At 37.5% G+C, this 20,213-nt stretch overlaps 1 protein-coding gene across 1 annotated transcript in view; it reads left to right on the top strand.

Annotated features, from left to right (window-relative positions):
- Positions 1–359: 359 nt before the first annotated feature.
- Positions 360–20,213, top strand: part of Slc13a1 (solute carrier family 13 member 1) — a 92,472-nt gene continuing 72,618 nt past the window's right edge. The window contains exons 1-2 of the mRNA XM_048786047.1: positions 360–510; positions 19,770–19,898. Coding sequence (XP_048642004.1) covers positions 412–510; positions 19,770–19,898 — 228 coding nt within the window. The 5' untranslated portion in view covers positions 360–411. The remainder of the gene's footprint in view (positions 511–19,769; positions 19,899–20,213) is intronic.

The following is a 20,213-nucleotide window of genomic DNA, read 5'->3' as shown; positions in this document are numbered from 1 at the left end:
ACACTGGAGACTCCTGTGGAGACGGGCTCATACACCACCACAGTGCAGTGATAACTCCTGTTAGGAGACATTGAGACATCAAAAGGGCAGAGGGGACGGGATGCAGTGTGGGCAAAGGCAGCCAACTTCACCATTCTGCCTTCCCTGGGCTTCTCATTCTAGAGTTAACTTGTACGAAGAAAGAAAGGGAAACACAGTATTCCTTTTGATTTCTTGCAAACGCTATTGGGCTTATCTCTCTATTTTAATTGTGATAGTAAAACAATAAAAAGGAGATTTAATTTTAACTAATGTTAGTCTGACTAGGGCAGTGAATGAAGGTGGTGTGCTGGAAAAATATTAATCCAGGTTGGTTATTTAACACCTGCCTTAATTTGAGGAAGATGCTTTCCAACCCACCTGCTCCAGACAATGAAACTCCTCAGTTATATTTTGGCTTATCGACAATTTCTCCTTGTGGTGTTCAGTGTGCTGGTTTTACTCCCGCTTCCTCTCGTCCTCCACGCTAAGGTAGGTAAACCTGGAGACTACTGGTGGGTTTCCTGATTTATATTAATTGTCCTTTATTCCTGTTGCTTATTTGCTTGGCACAGAGCGGAATGAGTGGTGATACTTTATGCTTGAAGTCAGGATGGTTTTTCATTGTGTTTGGTCATTTTCCTCCTTTTTAATGGTTAATGTTAGTTGATTCTCAGTATGATTAACCAGAGTCATTGAATATCCCAGTCAATTGGAATTTTTCTCTGTCAACTAGATGACAAGAAAAACAGATGAAGTTCAACCCTTGAGATCTCCTGGTTCAAGTTACCCACCCCCAGGAAATATCCCAGCAATGTGACACTGGAGTAGAGAGCGAGAGGAATAATGGGGAATCTCAGAGTTCAGTTCTGTAGCTTGGTGCAGGTCATAGAACATCCTGGAAATTTAGTTTCCTTGTGGCATAAGGAGATAGTGAAAGCATGAAGTAATTTTCCTTGTCTAATCAGAAACTTTAATAAATCATTGTATCGTGTTATGGTAATTTTGGATTTTATTTCATTATTACTGCTCTTGGAAGCATTTTTCTGTTTGCTTTAGAAAATAATCAGTGTACTAAGTCCAGAATAATAAACTCAATGCATTTTAATCTCATGGTGAAGTGATTTGAATAAAAAAAAAAAAAAACTTAGTGAGTGAGCACCTTCTCTATGCCAGCCACAAGTGTCACCTGGTGGCAATAAAACAGGCTTTGGAGCCAGCATCTTTGCTTCAGGTCCCAGATTTAGCACTTGCATGCTGTGTGACAGGAATAAGTTCCATGGTTTCTCTGTTCTTCTGTTTTGTTTTATCATATGTAAGTTGGAATGATGGCAGGCTTACTGTGAGGATCATATGGTAAATGTTCATCAAGAACTTACTTGAAGCAGCTTCTGGCTCTCAGTAAATGCAGCATCTTGGGCTTCCCAGTGGTTGACTCCACAGCTGGGGCAATTCCCACCATGCCACGATGCACATTCACTTCTCTTAGTGGAAGAGAACATTGCTGATGTTCTTCTCTAGCAAGCCTTATTCAAGGTTAACAAAATACAATCATATTAATTGTAATACCATGGGCCCTCCTACCTCTGTCAGAAGTCTTTGGCACCTATCTGGGAATCTCTAAGGGAAATCCTTGTGAAGTTATAGAAAGATCTTTTAGACTCTGCTAAGGTCTATTCCACCTGCAATGCTAGCAAAGGGACTAGCCCCTGCTTCACAGTGGGAGGTTGCCTGAAAGGAGACAACCTACCAGCTGCAGCACCCCAAGGGGAGATCCCTTTTCCTGAGAATAGGTCCCAGTGTATACTGGCAGCCACAGCATATGGCAAAACAGAGGCACCAACCCAGGGCTATAGTCTGAATTCCACCTTCACTCCACAGAGAACTTGATATTCCATCTAATAGGCATGATGCCTTCCCTTTCTATTCCACCCCACCAGGGTCCCATGGTTTTCCCCAGACCTGGGGAAATGAATGAATCATGAATCCTATCATGATTACATCTTGGTTCATACCTGGCCCCCTGCTATAGTTGAATATTTCTGCATTAGTCCAGGCATAAGGTCTTTGCTCGGCAGAGAACACAGGAAATTAAATAATCAAGGCAAATTTAGATCATGATGGCACATTAACTGTGCTTCTCCTTTGACATATGAACACATGACACTCTATCACCCATAATTTTAAAAAAAAAATAAATGTAAATTCATTGAAACAGAGAACAAGTAAATAAATAAAAAGCAATGGTTTGAATGTATGATTTGTTAGCTGGAAAGTACACCATTGCTAAGAAATGCAGCCAGTGATTTCTTTGTTCCAAGATGCTATGGCAAAAATACATTAGGTCTGTGCAAACCCAGGAGCATTAAGATGCATTTGTGAACATGCTCCTCTTTTCTTTCCTTCTAATCAACTCATTTGTTAAAACTCAGTGGATGTTAATAGGAGTTTTTCCCAGTATGATAATATGATTTCATTTTTTGGCCACTTTAAATACATATTTAATCATTCAATCAGCTGCTATTTAAACTTAAAGAATATCATTTTAACTCTTTCCTACAATGAAAGCAGTACATCTTTTCCAGGGTATTTGGACCTTTTAAACGTATGAAATTTAAGTAGAGGTTTACTTTGACTTGGATGCAAATCAATTTACTATTAACTTTTAGGTTACTAACTAGAGAAATCTGTTTGTAGAGACATTGTAACATGAAGAATTTGAACAAAGCAAAAGCCAAGATTGTCTTTCAAACCCACGATAAATCTACATAATACAGAACCAATGAACAATGAATTATTGACTGATATTTTTATTTTCCTACTTACTGGCCATTGAGTAATTTTTATAGATGGTTCTCCTACCTTAATTCCACCTCCTGTCAAAAGTGTGTCATTAGTAGAGACCCTGGGAAGATTTTCAAGGTAATGTTGAAAAGGAAGGAGAAAGGACTGGCTTTGCAAAAGAGCACACTTCTGTTCAGACATTCTGACAACCAAGTTGCCCAAATTGTCTTATTTACCCTTCACTGAAAACCAACAAGTGATTACCTATGTGCTATCATTCTTATTTCACATTGGAAGGCCTCAGTAAAGGCCATCAAGATGCTATAGAAAATGGTTTTAAACTTGGGTTTTGTCAGAACTCAGAAGTCATGGATTAACAGTGATTTTGTTTTAGACTTTTCTATATATTTTGTTTTTGAAGATTTACTCTCAGTGGTTTTTTAATCATTTATCAGCAACTCAGGTAGTTCTCTTTATCATAGAGTTCCTGACAGGCAGAACAGCAGGAGATCTATCTTAGCCACTTCCTCAATTGACATGATGCCAATCAAAGTCTTTAAGCTAGAGCATTGTAGTGACTCTAATCACTGGAGAGAGATCTTTGAAAACTGAAGCAAGGGACTACTCAGAAATGTGACAACTGCTCATTGTCCCAGAGTCCCAGCTATACAAGCCGGGCATGTCGGTGCATCAAGATATGATACCACTTAACTTCATACCTGTGCTATTGGGCTAGTATACTAATTTCTCTAGCTGGCAGGGACCTTGGGACTGTGTTTTTCGGTGTTTTCATGGGAATGATATTTTCTGGCAAAGGAGAACATGTTTCACCCCAGGAGCTTGTGGACATAAGTCAAATAGAAGCACAAATTTAATCTTTATGAATTCTGTATTATTATTATGATCCAAAATGTGCTAATTAGAAAAAGAGACAAAATCATGTAAGTTGGCTATGCAGAAGTTTTCAATCAACATCTGTCTGACCAGAGCCAGCAATCTTAATTACAACTGAATATGTGTGTCTTTTCAGCTTCCATGGTAGTAACAAGGGCATTCCTATTGCACTGGCATGGATTTACCTTTCCTAAAGAACTTTTGTTTCCTTATTTATTTATACTGATGCACCACAAATATTTTATAATTGTCACCTAAAGATAAAAGTACCCAGTTCTTCCCCTATTAGTAGTTAATGATCAGTAAACAAGCTTATAATATAACTCCTATTTGTTTATTTAAATGAAATATTTACACTGAACTTTCTCATTTTGGAAAGGAAAGTCCTTAAGTATTTCACAATAAGTTGTAAAAACCAGTCTCAGTTACATGCCATAGTTATAATGAGGTTCCCTACACAACTGTGATCTTCTATGACTATTTCTATCATTTTGTAAATTTTAGTACTATTTTATTACTTATTTTTCCAGAGCTTGGTTTTTCTCTATATTTCTATTCCTGAAACAAAAAGATGAGAAGTAAGGAGAAAATTGAATGACATATTGTATTTGTAGAGTGCCTGTCTTCTAGTTATGCCTCACTCCATTCAGTTTATCTACTAATTAGGACTCCTTGCTACAAGGAAAAGACAAGCAGTATTCTCTAGTTGATGGGTTGTAAAATTCAGGAAAGATTTCTGTTTTTTTCTCAGGTACTTCTTCTGGCTTTCTGTAGAAAATATTTTATAACCTAGAAAGACTTAAAGAGAGAAGAATTCAAGAATGAGAGAGGGGACATGGAAGGGCAACAGTGCCTGAGACAGCAGGAGCCAGGAGTGTGGACTTGGCTGAGAGGGCCAGCTCCATTTCTGCCCCGAATCTGTGCTGCCTGAATCTCCTTCATGATGTGGTCACTTGAGGCATTGTGACTTTCGATTGGCATATAATGAGTCTTAGTGCTAAATTAAAAAAAAAATTGATAGATGAGCGAAATATAATGATTATAAGGAAATATAAACCTTAAAGGGACAAAGGATCTACTAGCAGGGGAAGGAGGGAGGTTAGGAGGGCTGTTAAAGAAAATGAAAATGAGTGGGAGAGAACTATAAAAAAGACTAAGTGAAAGGGGAGGAAGGGGGGAAATTACAGGAAATCATAAAGAGCTTTTAAAGTGCCAAATTGAACAATTACATATGTTACTAGAACAACTAAGATTGTTTTAAATGTTCATTTAAAATGTATGGATTTAAGACAAAGGACATTATGCTATAAACTTAAAGGAAGTGGACATTTTAGACACTAAAGAACATGGAAATGATGTGGGGAAAAACCCAGGAAAAACATCATGCTAATAATGATGTGACAGATGAACAAAACCAGGATATCCAAATTTGATATTTTTTAATATCATGAATATTTTACATAAACTTTGATCTCCAACTGTTGGGTCAGTTTAGCGGTGTGATATAAGCAAAAATTTAAATTAATATTTCTGCCTTTAAGTACCTTGTAGAATTGCTGAAAAGTCGACATATACAATCACAAACATTAATGAGAAAATAAGGCGATATATAAACACTTGCCAAATGATTAAAAAAATAATTTGTGCTGTGAATGTGTAATTGACAGGTGAATAGACTCATCTCTCACCAGCTCCTCCATTCCCCCAACCATTCACAATCCCACTGGCCCTTAACCTGCAGTTGCTCCTCCTTTCTGTGTTCCAGAGACAGCTGCTTCCCTTCACCCTGTTCTCAGGCCTGAAACCTATGTGTCACTCCCATCATCCATTAGTCCCATCACTCAGATCATGCTTTATCTCCTGCTTCTGAATCCTCCTAAATCTCCTCTCTGCCCCATATGCTCCCTACTCTTCCTTCCTATTGGCCCTGCCCTCCTGGAGGATTTCTGCATCTCTTTTTTTCATGCATCACATTGCACACTCTCCCCTTCAAAGTCTCCTGCCAGAGTATTACTTTCAAAATGCCAACCTGGTCCTATTGTATCTCTGGTTAAACTTATTTGATGACTTTCTTTCACCATCAGAGGAAAAAATATCTACAGGAAGCATGTATACACTAATGGATATTTGAGGTTTTGTTATTCATTCTAACAACTTCCCTCAAACCCCCATGCTCAAGTTTCCATGTTAGCATTTGCAGTTCCTAGCATGCCCACAACTATTTCTACCTTCTGCTTTTGCTCATGTGTGTCTTCCTGCTAGAATGCTCTCTCCATTTGCCCTGTCCTTCTTGGGAAGTTTCAGGCTGTGATGTGAACTGAGAATGATTCCTCCAGGTCTCACCGCATGGTGGCTACATCACCTTTCGATATGGTATGCATTCCATTTGGCTGTTACGTTTACCTCCCCCTCCAAATGGCAAATAACTAAAGGGCATGGAGCATATTTTACAATTTCTGTCTCTCCAAGCACCAAACTATCTCCCGAACTTGTGGGAAGGATAGGATGTAGGAGAAAGAAGGTGATGAAAGGAAAAAGCTTCTAACAGATTGAAGAGTGACCCAGAGGCAGAACAAGAATGTAGATGTAATGAGGAGGTGTCCCTTTCACAAAGCTTAATTTTTCTCCCATTATGGGCTTATTTTTTTTTTACCTTGTTTGGCAACAATAATAAATGTGAATGGTCACAATTATCCTCATAACAACTATTAGAAATAGTCACTATTATATCTATTTTACAGTTCAACAATTATGTTGAGAAATTTACCCAAAGCCCCACAGTCCATAAAGGCAGCAAGAACATTTGAACATAAGTCTGGTCTGTGGCCATACTACCCTGAAAACACCTGGTCTCATCTGAACACAAGTCTGTCTGACTCCCAAGCCCATCAATGACATTGCTCTTTCACAGTGATCTGATCTGTTCATTTCAGATTTTTAAGAGTCATGCTCAGTTTGCCCTACTACCTTGTTCCTGCATTTGCAATCACAAAACACACATTGAGATGAAGCCTCTCTCAGACTGGAGTACAGAGTAAGCTTGACCATGATGGCCAAGAGACTGAGGGAGTCTCACCACACCATAGCCCCACCTGTCTTGACTTACCTTATTATGAATATTCAGAATATTAGCATATTCTTGAGTTTTCCAGGTAATTCTGACATACCCCTGGTGCCCATTTCCTCATCCTTTTAATGAACAAGGCTGTCATTTAAATCTCAAATATCTGTATATCAACTGTCCTAGACTTACCTGAGGTATTTGTATAAAATTTCAAACTCTGGATTGGAAGCACAGGAAACTGCATGTTTAGAAAAGTTCCTAGATGATTTGAAAATTAATTAATAGACTTCATTTTGGTTCCACCAAACACACGATCAGTTTGGAGAACTAGATGATCTCTATGGTTATTTCTAGCTCCACTGTATGTGGGTTTAAAAACCACAGCTGGTGTTGGGTAGGTGCAGAAGTTGAGTGCAAAACAGGTGATTGGCATAGTGGGGCCACCTTCTTTTCTGCTACCCCATTTGTATAAAAATAAACAACAACAACAAAAAAATACTAGCTATTTTTCTTCGACTTTGTAGTTGAGCTCCTTCACACTCTCCATGTCCCAAGATGAGGACATTTCAACATTTTAAGCTTTATAATTAGTATGGATTGAATCTTGAGAAATCACTACCACCGTAGGGGTAAGTATATCATGAACTGTGTAAAGCCTTTCACAGGCTCTGTTAGATAATAATAGTGTTTTTCTTGTAACACAGAGACTTAGAATGCATGGTTTTCCTGGTTTCTTAATTGCTTTGTGTTCCCTTTAGAAAATCAATTGCAGTGATTGAGACTTGTGATTGGTCCTGCTTTTCTCAAGCTGTGCTGAGAGGAGATTGTACCCACATAAGTACTAATTCATCAGCCAAATTTCTCCCAGATATTAGTAAGTGCATCATTAAGAAATAGGGAAAAGGAAGAAAAAAATATTTTTTTAAAGCAGAATTTATATTTTAATTCCATCTGAGGCTATAATTTAAAAGAAAATCAAAGTGATATTTAAATACAATCAGCCTCATTTCCCAAGATAATTTTACAGTCTGAAATTTGTGAGAGGAAAAAAAATAAAGTTATTACCCCAATTTCCTAGTCAGGACTTTATTTGCCTTTCCTATGTCTTCAGGAAGTCCCCTGGCTCCAGTTAGTTGAGGTAGTTAAGACAAGACATAACTAAGACCTAGTTAAATGGGGCCCTGGGAAGTGGGAGCATGACAGCTGTGGGAATTCATATCTGTGAGTAAACATTTTAGCTGCAGTTCTGTTTATTGGAAAGAAAGATGTCAGCTCTGGGAAAAATGGAAAGCCAACCTGCCCACTAGAGTGAGGGTCAAGGTATCTGGTGCCAGGCGAGGAGGGGACAGAAAAAGAAGAGGAACAAAGCAAAGAGAAAGAGGTTCGTATATTACAGAATCTTGCACCTAGGATGATACAGTGTTTTCTATTGGGATCAAGACATGTGATGACACAAAATAGTAGAACACAGATGAGAAAGTGAGAACCTGTGGTATAAAGTTGCTCCAAATCATTCTGGGGTCAGAATCAATTCAGTGCCAAACTAGAGAATGGTTTTCTTGAAGCTGTAAAAGAAAAAAAAAAAAAAGAGTTGGATAAGCACAGCCTACGGCAGTTCATGAGAAGCAGACAAACTGGCCACCCAGCCAGAAGGGGCCTCACCCCAGCCTGTCCCAGACAGAGACCTGTGTCTAGGTTGCTTGGCAGGAAGGGAACCCCAGCTGGAAAGGAAACCCAGTCTGGACTGAGAACTAAGGACTGATTGGAGGCAACTGTAAAACTTCTGGATAAAGAAGGATGAGTACAGAAAGTGAAAGCCCCCAAATAAAACAACTTCCACCCAGGATAAATCCAAAAATAAAATTTTAAGATATAATAGGACAATTAAGAAATTCCAAGTAAATAATACGGAAATCAGTAAATGAGGAAAGGAAAAAAAAACCCACAAAAATAATGTTTAAAAAATGGAAGAATAAAGCAAGAATAGATGACTATAAAAAGAGTTAGAAATTAAAATAGTAGCTGTGAGAGTTAATTAAAAAAAAAAAAAAGATGTGCTGTGTTTGGGGTTCCATGTGGTTCTAGTTAACCAGTTTACCCTGGGGCAACTTCTCTATTTTGGTTCAGTACTCAACAAAGATGAATCTGAGATATCAATGAATGTCCAGCAGTTTCTTCTGATAGCATTCATGTATGAATGGGTTGAATGGCAGCAGCAGGCCATAGCATGGGCCAGACACAGATGACCACTGACCAAGAGGATCATTTTTAATCTGGGCAATTTTTACCCCTTCTTTATACATCAGTTCAGCCTGGATCAGTTTCCAGTTTCATAAAGGAAGTTTAAGTTATTCTTGTAAGAGAAAAGTTTGTTCTAACCTGTGCTGAGGTGGCCTTGTCTCTTGAAAACTACAGAGTCAGGATTGAAAAGCTCTGGTCTAGGTTCCACTACACTGGCAAGTCGCACAAAATATCAGCTTGCAAGATGCCTAAATTGGCCTTATGTCTACCATTAATTTTAGAGTCTCTTGTGTTATACTACACTCAGTACCCTGACACTGTAGTGGTCAATAATCTAAAGAGTGCCAGGCTTGAAAGTGAACCCCATGGTCAGTCAGATGTTAACAAGTAGATCTTCTGAAGGAGGATGAGGAGGAGTCAAATCCAAAGGAATGCAAAGAAGAACAATGGAAGGCCATGGAGAGTTAAATAAGGAGAGTTAAGTGTCCTGAAGGCTGTGGAAGTCAACCAGAAGAATAATCAAAGGACAGAGGAATTTCTTGGATGTGGGTAATGCTCTGAGTAATATTGGTCTGGGTATGTTTAAAGTCACAGAGCACCTGAGCTATCTAATGAACATCATCTACCCATCATCTACAGAATTTATTGACCAGGGAACAAACTCTTTCCTGGGAAGCCAAAAGATAGTTGAGAGCAATGGTGTTGTCTAAGATCATGGCCCCCAACAGTCAAGGGAGGCAGCAAGAGTCTCAAGACCATTGGTTCTCAATTGTAGCTGGTAATATAGTTCCTTGGCCATGACTAATTGGGCCTCCTGTAGCTGATGTTGACTTTTTCCCACATAAGAAACATCTACTGCACCAAAATAGCTGCCTCAATTGTCCTTCTCCACACTTGTTGAGAGAGGTGGAGGAGGTGTGAACCTGGAATACTAGTGGGATCTCCAGCCATACTAAGGTGCATATAAGGGAATCCAGGGGGGAGATAAGTAGACCATAGACAGGGGTAAAGGGGAATTACTGGAAAAGGACCACCATGATCCCTCTGGGATGGTTGGGTGAGAGGTGCCCATCAAGCCAGTCTAGAGGCTTCAATCAGCATTAAGTTAACCAGTAGAAGAGAATAGTCTATTGAGAGTAAGATGGGAATTGATACCGTCCTCAGAACAATATGATGGGAATTTAACTCTGTAGTTCACAGAAAAAGATATAGTGGGTCAAGTGTCCTGTTGAGTAATTAGGGGAGATAATGAGAGGGAGGCTTAGCTGTGGATTTGCAACAGACTTGCCAATGATGAAGGAAGTTAGGCTAGCATGTGCTATGATTTGGATATGGTTTGGGTATAACCTGAAGGGTTCATGTGGTGGAAGCTTGGTCCCCAGTGTAATGATATTTAAAGGTTATGGAACCTTTAAGACATGGGGCTTAGTAGGATGTAATTAGGTCATTGCAGGTGCTGCTTTCGAAAGGGGACTAAAGTATTCTTCTGAGAATCCAATTAGTTCCCATGAGAGTGGATTATTATAAAAAGAGCAAGAGTGATCCCTTCCTGGTCTCTGGCTTCCTGTTTCACCATGTGACCCCTCTCGCATGTACTCCCTATTCGGATGCCATTCACCATGAGGCCGACATTAGGAGCCAAAGAAAAGGGCCCAATTCATCTTGGACTTTCAGCCTCCAAAACTCTGGGCAACATATACCTCTTTGCATATTACCCATCTTCAATATTTTGTTATAGCAATGTAAAACAGACTAATATACTGGGGCATGACTGTAAAAGTAGGCCAAGGACTGAAGGTCAAGAAGGCATTTCCAGCATAAAAGTTTGATCTTAATTGTTAAAAAAAAAAAAAAAAAAGAATAAAAGCTTAAAACTAACAGGGCAAGTTTCATAGAAATGTAAGATAAGCAACTTGTCATACAGATTACAAATCTTATTGAAGAGCTACAGAAATTTAAATGTGATAATATTACAATAAATGATTTTTAAAGAGTAGAAACAGGAGAGGAGGGAGGACCTTTTCATATCATTAGTGCTGATATAAATTAGTACAACTCTCTTGGACAGAAAATGGGCAATGATTAGGAAAGTTCAAATGGATGCTTCCACCACTAAATTTTGCTATTTGCTTTCTATGCCAGCATAGAATATCTCTTTCCTATATCCATGTGGAGCTAAGCACTAAGATGCTCAGAACAACTTTTTTGAAAAATTGGGGAGGGGTGGCAAACAGTCACCAGCAGAAACACAAGCAAATAAATGCCTAATATAGTCATAAAAAGGTATGCTATATCCACTTAAAATGAATTGACAATAGTTACACATTTATCAACATGAATGCATTTGAGCCAAATAAATGAATAAAAAGAAACAAAGTTACAAAATGCTATCTAAATATTAAATCAAAATAAATATATAAAATGTATCTTAAGATTATATCAAAATAAGTATATCATATTATCATTAATTCTAAAGCCATATGTTGCTTATTAAGATATTAATCTCTACATGTACCAAAATAACACAAGCATGGACAGAAAGGATACAAAATCTACCTTCTACACAGTGATTGACATTGGCATGCCCAGAGGAGAAGGTCATGAGGAGGTGGCACTCATCAGTCTTCTTTCACTGAAATGTTTTGTTTATTTTGAAAAATTCAAGCTAATGTGGAGAAATGTCAATGTTTGTTAACTATGATAAGGTATACAAATACATATCACTTTCTATCTGTTTTTAATGTTTTGTAAGTTTTAAAACTCTGTTGAAACTTACAGCTAGAAACCTTTTACTTCTTTGATATTTTAATGTAAAGTAACAGGACCTTCCTGTGACTGATTATCACTCTTACTGTGGCAGAAGCTCCTTGCAGTAGGAAGGATGGAGACGGCTGTGAAAAGGCCAGGGAGGGCCAGAGCACACCCAGAGCAGGCAACAGGGGTTAAGTGGCATTGCCCTGTCTGTGAGTTAATGGAATCTGTGACATCTGTATTCCACACAGCTGCCTGTGCCTGGCTGAACGTGGTTTGTCTGCTGAACTTCTTGATGTAAAATTTTGGAACAGCTAAGGTTTATAGAGGGTTTTGAGCAGACAGACAATGGTCATTTTTATTTTTGAACAAGTTTCCTAAAGATTTTCCTTTGTCCTCTTTCTCCTCCTCTTCCTTCTATTCCTGCTCTTGTTTGTTTCATATATAGGATTTTGAAAAGGAATTATGATTTTAAAAGTTTTTTTTTTTGGTAAGAATTCCAAACCATTTTCATTTATGTGTATTTCTTCACAAGATGAAAGCAGACATTACTTTTGTTTCTGCCACTCAGTTCAAGAATTCATAATACTAAAGTACTTTGCTATCTCTGGGACAGAATTTGATTAAAATGTGTACTCGTTCAGGTTGCAGAGTTAATTATAATAATGACATCAGCTGTATCAGTGACTTCCACTAGACTTGAGTTGAGCAGGGGGATAAAAGATTCACTTTCTCTTTTATTTGACAATTGGTTCTTGTATTGCTGCTTCAGTATTTTCTCATTGTTCTTTTTCCCCCCCTTAATTTTTATTGTGGGAAAATACATGTGACATAAAATTTAGCATTTTAACCATTTCTAAGTGTACACATTTCAGTAATTTCTCATTGCTCTTTTGTGGTAGTAGGGGTGCTGGTAATGGGCATTGGCATTAGTGTGTGGTGTTTCTGATCTGGGAGTAAGGGGCCTCTTAAAAAGGTAAAGAAAGAGAGAGAAGTAAAAACAAAGAAACAAAAACCCTCCAAACTCTAGAAGAGATCAACAGGAAAAAAAGGATGATGTAGCTTGAGATAATGGATAAACCTATGAATTTCTAATGACAAAATGGAGCCATTGTATTTTCTACCTCAAAGATGATTCTATGAATTGAATTGCCAGGACCCTTTCTGAGTTGTAACATAGATAACTTCTGAGTTTTCTTCTTCATCAGAAGAATCTGTTTACCCTCATAACAGAAAAAGATAAAATGTTTGCTCTCCTCTGTATTTTGTACTTTTCTTATTCCTGGAAAAAACATTCAGAGATCTTTTTTATTTCAAAGCATACCAATAACCCCATAAATTTTATTTTTATATTATCTTAAGAAAATGTTTGGGATTATTCTTGGATTAGTCTTATGTTATTGAATGCCTAAGGAATATTGAAGAGAAAAGATGCTTTCTTGCCCCCAACTCCAAGGAAAATCACAGAATAAAGAAAGGGAACTGGGTACTGGGGTTGTAGCTCAGTGGTAGAGTGCTTTCCTAGCATGTGTGAGGCACTGGGTTTGATTCTCAGCACCCCCATATAAATAAATAATAAAATAAAGGTCCATGACAACAATAACAAGAATTTTTTTTTAAAGAAGAAAGAAAGGGAACTGGAAAAAGGAGGAATTCCCGGGATAGACCCATCAATAGAATGTGTGCATAATTTATCAGCTAAAGAGGGAAACTTTTGAGAATGAAAGGGGATGCTAATAAGAGTCACCTGTACAACAGGTATAAACTAGCACTGTCCTGAGAAAACTGGGGCAGATGATCATCCTGCTCATTAAAGAGCACTCAAACAATTCTAAAACTTATATGTATCCCTAAAAGACCCTGAATAGCCAATGTAATCTTCAGCAAAAAGAACAAAGCTAGAGACATCATACTATCTGACTTCAAAATATACTATAAAGCTTTAGCAACCCAAACAGCATGATACTGGCATAAAAACATACACATAGAGCAATGGAATGAAAAAGAGACCCAGAAATAAATCCCTGCATTTACAACAAAATTTATTTTCAACCAAGGTGCCGAACCCACATGGGAAATGATAGTCTCTTCAATAAATAGTATTGGAAAAACTGGATATCCACATGCAGAAGAGTAAAATTAGACCTTTATCTCACATCATGCACAAAAGTCAATTAAAAATGGATTAAAGACTTAAAAATACTTGAAACTATTTAAATACTAGAAGAAAACATAAGACAAATGCTTCAAGACATTGGAATTGTCAATGATTTTTTTGGACAAAAAGCATAGGAAACAATAGCAAAAATAAGCAAATGGGATTGTATCAAATTAAAAAGATTCTGCACAACAAAGGAAACAATCCATAGAGTGAAAAGACAGCCTAATTAATGGGAGAAAATATTTTCAAACTACGCATCTTATAAAGCTTTAATATTCAAAATACATATGAGCTCAAACAACTTATTAGTAAGAAAAAAATGAACCAATAACCAGGGTTTATTATCCTAAGCTCATTATTAATTAGGGCTTATTATTATTTGTAAGGAGTTGATATCCAAAGTATTTAAAGAGTTCAAAAGATCCAATAGTAAGAAAATAAAGAAATCAGGGCAAAGAGCCTGAATGGACAGTTCTCAAAAGAAGACATACATATGGCCAAAAGATATACTAAAAATGCTCAGTACTACTAATCATTAGGGAAATGCAAGTTAAAACCACAGTGAGACATCATTTCACTTCTTTTAGACTATTATCAAAAAGACAAAAGATAACAAGCTCTGGTGAGGATGTAGAGATTAGGGAACTCTTGCACACTATTGGTGGAAATATGACTTAGTGCAGCCACCAGAGAAAACACTATGAAGGTTACTCAACAAATTAAAAACAGGACTACAAAATGATGCAGTAATCTTAGCATTGGGTATATATCCAAAGGAAATGGAACTAGTTTATAGAAAAGCTATTTGCATTCTCTTATTTATTACAGCACAATATGCAAGATTAGTAATCAACCTAATATTCAATGAATAAAAAGATAAAGAAAATATGATTCTTGGGCTGGGATTGTGGCTCAGTGGTAGAGCGCTTGCCTAGCACATGTGAGGAGCTGGGTTAGATCCTCAGCACCGCATAAAAATAAATGAATAAAATAAAGGTATTGTGCCCAACTATAACTAAAAATATACTTAAAAAAGAAAATATGGTTTATATATGCAATAGAATACATCCATTTACAAAAGGGAATTAAATCCTCTTATTTATGAAAATCTGGATGGATCTGGAGGAAATTATGTTAAATGTATTTGATTTAACAATGAAAAAAGACCAACACTGCATGATCTCACTCATATATGGAATCTAAAAAAAGTTGATCTCTCATAGAAGTAGAGAATATAATGGCTACCGGAGACTGGGGTGGTTGTTGTAGGGGGTTGAGACAATGTTGCTCAAAAGATAGGAGGAATAAGGTCAGTAGATCTATTGTGCAATATATTGGCTACTGTTACTAATATGCTGTATTTTTGAAAAATGTTATGACAGCATAAGTAAAGTGATCTCACCACAGAAATGATAATAATGTGAGGTAATGCATATGTTATTTAGCTATATTTAGCCATTCCACTACACACACACACACACACACACACACACATCTACATAAAGAAATATACTTCAAAACATCATGGACATAATGAATGCATAGAATTTATGTGTTAATTTTTAAAAATAGAGTACTCCCAGGTAACTCTGCTTTCCTCCTTTCTTAGACATTCTGTTTCCTTCAGATATGGAAAAATGGAGTAATTCCCACAATTCTAGGATGATGTAAATACAGTGCTTTAGCCAGATGCCATTATAGTCTCCTAGAACTTATATGTAAAGATATAAAATGTGCACCTATGCCTAGGGGAAGCTCTACAGACAGGCATAAATCTGAGCTGCATGTTGAAAGATGGACACATTTTCCAAATGGGTTATATAAATCTAGATATTCAGCCTGGGAAGAAGGGTACTACCTGGAAGCAAGATTCTGGACCCAGAATTAAAGATGAGAGGGAAGACTAGATAAGCATGAAGCCCTGTGCTTCTCAAACTTTAACATAGATAAAAATCACATGGGGAGTTGACATGCTGATCTTGGTTCCATACTTGTAGGAAAGGGCCTGATACCCTGTATTTGTCAAGCTCCTGGATCAGGCTGATGTTGCTGATTCATGAAACACGTAAGCGTTACACAAGGTACCTAGTGAGCAATAAGTGTTGATTCTGGGATGGTGAGGTAAGGTTTGACAGGAAGAGCAGAGATTTCACTCCCGTGCTGACAAAAGCCAAGAAGGGAAGAGAATGTATGAAGTGGCTTGGTGCTGCTCTGTAAAACTGGAGAACACTGCTGCTCTCCTTGGATCTGGAGAATTGTCACCATGGAAGAAGATGATCTCGGTGTTAACTGAATCTCTCCATTTCTAAAAAGAAGCCATAACTTCACTTTATTCTTAATATAAAATGTACTGGTTTGTAAATACATACACACATATACAAATAAAACATTCTGAGCCAAACAAATATAATTTTCTTGCTATATTTACAACTACTTTATCCAAATAGTAAGACAAGGTGAAAGGGTTTAGAATATGGGCAGAAACTGGCAGAAACTAGCACAAAAGGGAATCTGGAGGCTTACTATATAGTTGAACATTTAAATTAGAGTTCAAAGTGCGCATGACAAACAGCAGGGATCAGAACCCAAGTATAAAAAAGGTGTGTAAAGAACTCAAAAAGCTAAACACACACACACACACACACAAATAAATAAATAAAAATTAACCCAATCAATAAATGGGCCAAGGACCTGAACAGACACTTCTCAGAAGATGATATACAATCAATCAACAAATATATGAAAAAAATGTTCATCATCACTAGCAATTAGAGAAATGCAAAGCAAATCAAAACTACTCTAATATTTCATCTCACTCCAGTCAGAATGGCAGCTATTAGGAATACAAACAACAATAAGTGGGGGCTGGAGTTGTGGCCCAGCGGTAGAGCACTCGCATTGCACGTGTGAGATCCTGGTTTCGATCCTCAGCACCACATAAAAATAAATAAACAAAATAAAGCTATATTTAAAAAAAAAACAATAAGTGTTGACGAGGATGAGGGGGAAAGGTACATTAACACACTGCTGGTGGGACTGCAAATTGGTGCAGCCAATATGGAAAGCAGTATGGAGATTCCTTGGAAAATTGGGAATGGAACCATCATTTGACCCAACTATCCCTCTCCTCAGTATATTCCCAAAGGACTTAAAAACAGCATACTACAGGGACACAGCCACATCCATGTTTATAGCAGCACAATTCACAATAGCTAAACTCTGGAACCAACTTAGATACCCTTCAATAGATGAATGGATCAAAAATATGGCATATATACACAATTGAATATTACTCAGCAATAAAAGAGAATAAAATTTGCCAGTAAATTGATGGAGTTAGAGAAGACAATGCTAAGTGAAGTTAGCCAAACCCAAGAACCCAAATGCTGAATGTCTTCTGTGATATAAGGAGGCTGATTCATAGTGGGGTAGGAGCGGGGACCATGGGAGGCATAGAGGAACTCTAGATAGGGCAGAGGGGTGGGAGGAGAAGAGAAACGGGAGGGGGTTAGAAATGATGGTGGAATGTGATGGACATTATTATTCAAAGTACATGTATGAAGACATGAATTGGTGTGAATATACTTTGTATACAACCAGAGATATGAAAAATTTGTGCTCTGTATTTGTAGTAAGAATTGTAATGCATTCTGCTATCATATATAAGTAAGAAAATTAATAAAAAAAAAATATAAGCATAGGGAAAAAAAAGAAGGCTCCTTAGAAATAGAGGGTTGGTGTTGGTAAGTATTGATATAAGTCTTGTTAGAGTAGAGGAGACTGAATGCAAGATGAGGATTTTGAATTGTTTTCAAAAACAACTGAAAGTCACAGACTATGTTTTTATGTCAGCTCTGTGCTAGCTAAAATCTAAAGTAGTCCAGGATAGCTAATAATTTAATGATTTTAATTTTGCTTTTATTCTGTCATTAAGCTGTCCCATGGGAGCATTTGAGGACTACCTTGCTGAAGGAAACTCAGGTTGACACGAAGTTTCAACCCCTATTGTAGCGGTTATACGTGGGATCAGAATTAGCTAGTCTTATGTATTCTGTTTATTTCTCTGATATTATGGCAACCCTGTAGAGATTGGTGTTCCAGAGAGTGAGTGGTGTGGTTAGTCCTTAATCTGGCTGTATGTAAGGGAATGACAAAGTCAAAATGGATCCTTGCAGAATGATCCCATTTCAGAACAGCCTTGCTCAGGGTGCAGGAATTGGATGGAGGTGGAGGTACAGATTTAATAAATAAAATAACAGGGGAATAAGTAGTACCAGGAGGCTGGTTCATTGTAATGAGGGAGCAAGACAATAAAAGGGTCCATTTTATCTTTGAAATCCAAGTTCTTTGCAAGTATGATAGAAAACAAAGTTGTAAGAACAAATTTTGGGTTATCTATGAGTTCTCATTACAAGAAAATGCACAGCCTTTCTTCTACACAGGCATTTAAAATCAAACTAGCATTCACAAATTCTTTTGAGAGCATCTTAGGAAGACACAATCAAGGCTCAGTGTTGCTTTGCTGTTTTATTGTTTGTCAAGACAATAGACGCTGACTCTGTAAGAAACTGTCAACATCAAAAAACTTTTATTCTTCCTTTAAAAAGATAACACAATAAAGATATGACACAATCCTGGCTTATTAAGAATCTCTTAGAAACCCACTGGAAGTGTAGGAATGCTAGGGGAATTAACACCAAGCCCAAAGGACTCAGACTGAGGTAGGTGAAACAGAGGGCATCAGAGCTAGAAATTGTATAAGCTTTAAATAAAAGACCTCATTAAACCCATGTAACATTTTTTTGTAAATTTTTCAAATGCAACTCAGAATTTTCAGAGAGCAAGAAGTGTGAGAGCAAAACAAAGCCATATAGTAGATATCAGCTTTTATGGATCCCTTAGTACATTCCAAGTGATTGTTTATCAAAATTATTTAAGTCAAACATGACGATGAATTTTAACCACTTCTTATCAGTGCCCTAAAACAGAAACTTACAGTTATATACCAACCAAAGCAACCGATTCTATTAAGTCACATTCCTGTTGAGTCTCTCTAGGATCTTGGGTGTCTTTCTCAAAAAGCAGAATAGAAAGTTCTTTACCTCCAGGTTCATGTCACTTAGAAGATGGTTTCAGGCTTATCCATATCACCATTCATTATCATCGTTCTTCCTTTGAGATCAAGTACAGCAAAAAATTCCCCTAGGATGTTTTCCCTATTTTAGTTAGAAAGGGCGAGGGGTAGGGGTACATCAGTCCTATCTGAGCAGGAACCAGGCAAGCACAACAGACACTAGTATGGCAATTTGTAAATCAATGGATGTGTAACTGATGTGATTCTGCAATCTGTGTATGGAGTGAAGGTGGGAGTTCATAACCCACTTGAATCAAAGTGTCGAATATGATATGTCAAGAAATTTGTAATGTTTTGAACAACCCACAATAAAAAATTAAAAAATAAAAAAAAAGAGGCAAGTGTCCTGCCCCAAGGGAAAGGCTATTACCTGGCTATTGCTCAGCAGCATTGGGAATGCATTTTAGAGGCCAAAGGAAGGTGAGTACAAACATCCAAATGCACAAACATGAACCCAGAAAATTAACTAGATGGTGTTCTGTTCTTATGGAAAAATGAAAGAAATGAGGGTTATTTTTTCTGTCTTTGGTTTTTCATGTATATTAAATGTTGTCCCTTGGAACCCCTAAAAATTATTTTCTGACAACTCTAAGATGCAGAGATCTTCCGAGAGTCTTACTTTTTCTGTGATTTGGCTCCATCCAGAAAATGTGGTTTTGGTTTGAATGATGATTTCTCTAGGCTGGTGATTTCACCTTGGGTTTTGCCTCTGTTCTTTCCAGGAAGCAGAATGTGCCTACGTACTCTTCGTTGTAGCCATATTTTGGATCACAGAAGCTCTACCTCTGTCAGTCACAGCTTTGCTGCCTGGTTTAATGTTCCCCATGTTTGGGATCATGCGTTCTACACACGTAAGTTCTTCTGCAAATGTTGTCATGATTAGATTCCTTATTTTGTGCTTATTTTTTAGAAAAGCTGCTTTTAAAGGGAGCAGTAATTCTGTTGATAAAGTTTCCCTGTAAGTCCCTTCAAACTTCCAGTTGTTCCTTTCCTCTGGAATTCTGCCTATGTGTCCCTCCCTAGGGAACAAACATAAGTTTCAAATTCTGGAATCACATGTATCTGTAGGAAAATTGTAAGTCTCATCTTCTCTTTAGGACATCTATCGTTGGTGCCTCCCTCCCAACAAAAGGGGCAATTCATTCACATCCTGCAGGAGTTAGTTA

This window comes from Marmota marmota, unplaced genomic scaffold, assembly GCF_001458135.2.
Source record: "Marmota marmota marmota unplaced genomic scaffold, marMar, whole genome shotgun sequence".
In the NCBI taxonomy this organism is placed as follows: domain Eukaryota; kingdom Metazoa; phylum Chordata; class Mammalia; order Rodentia; family Sciuridae; genus Marmota; species Marmota marmota.
Note: the sequence above shows the minus strand (reverse complement) of the source record. Positions and strands in the feature narration are given on the sequence as shown.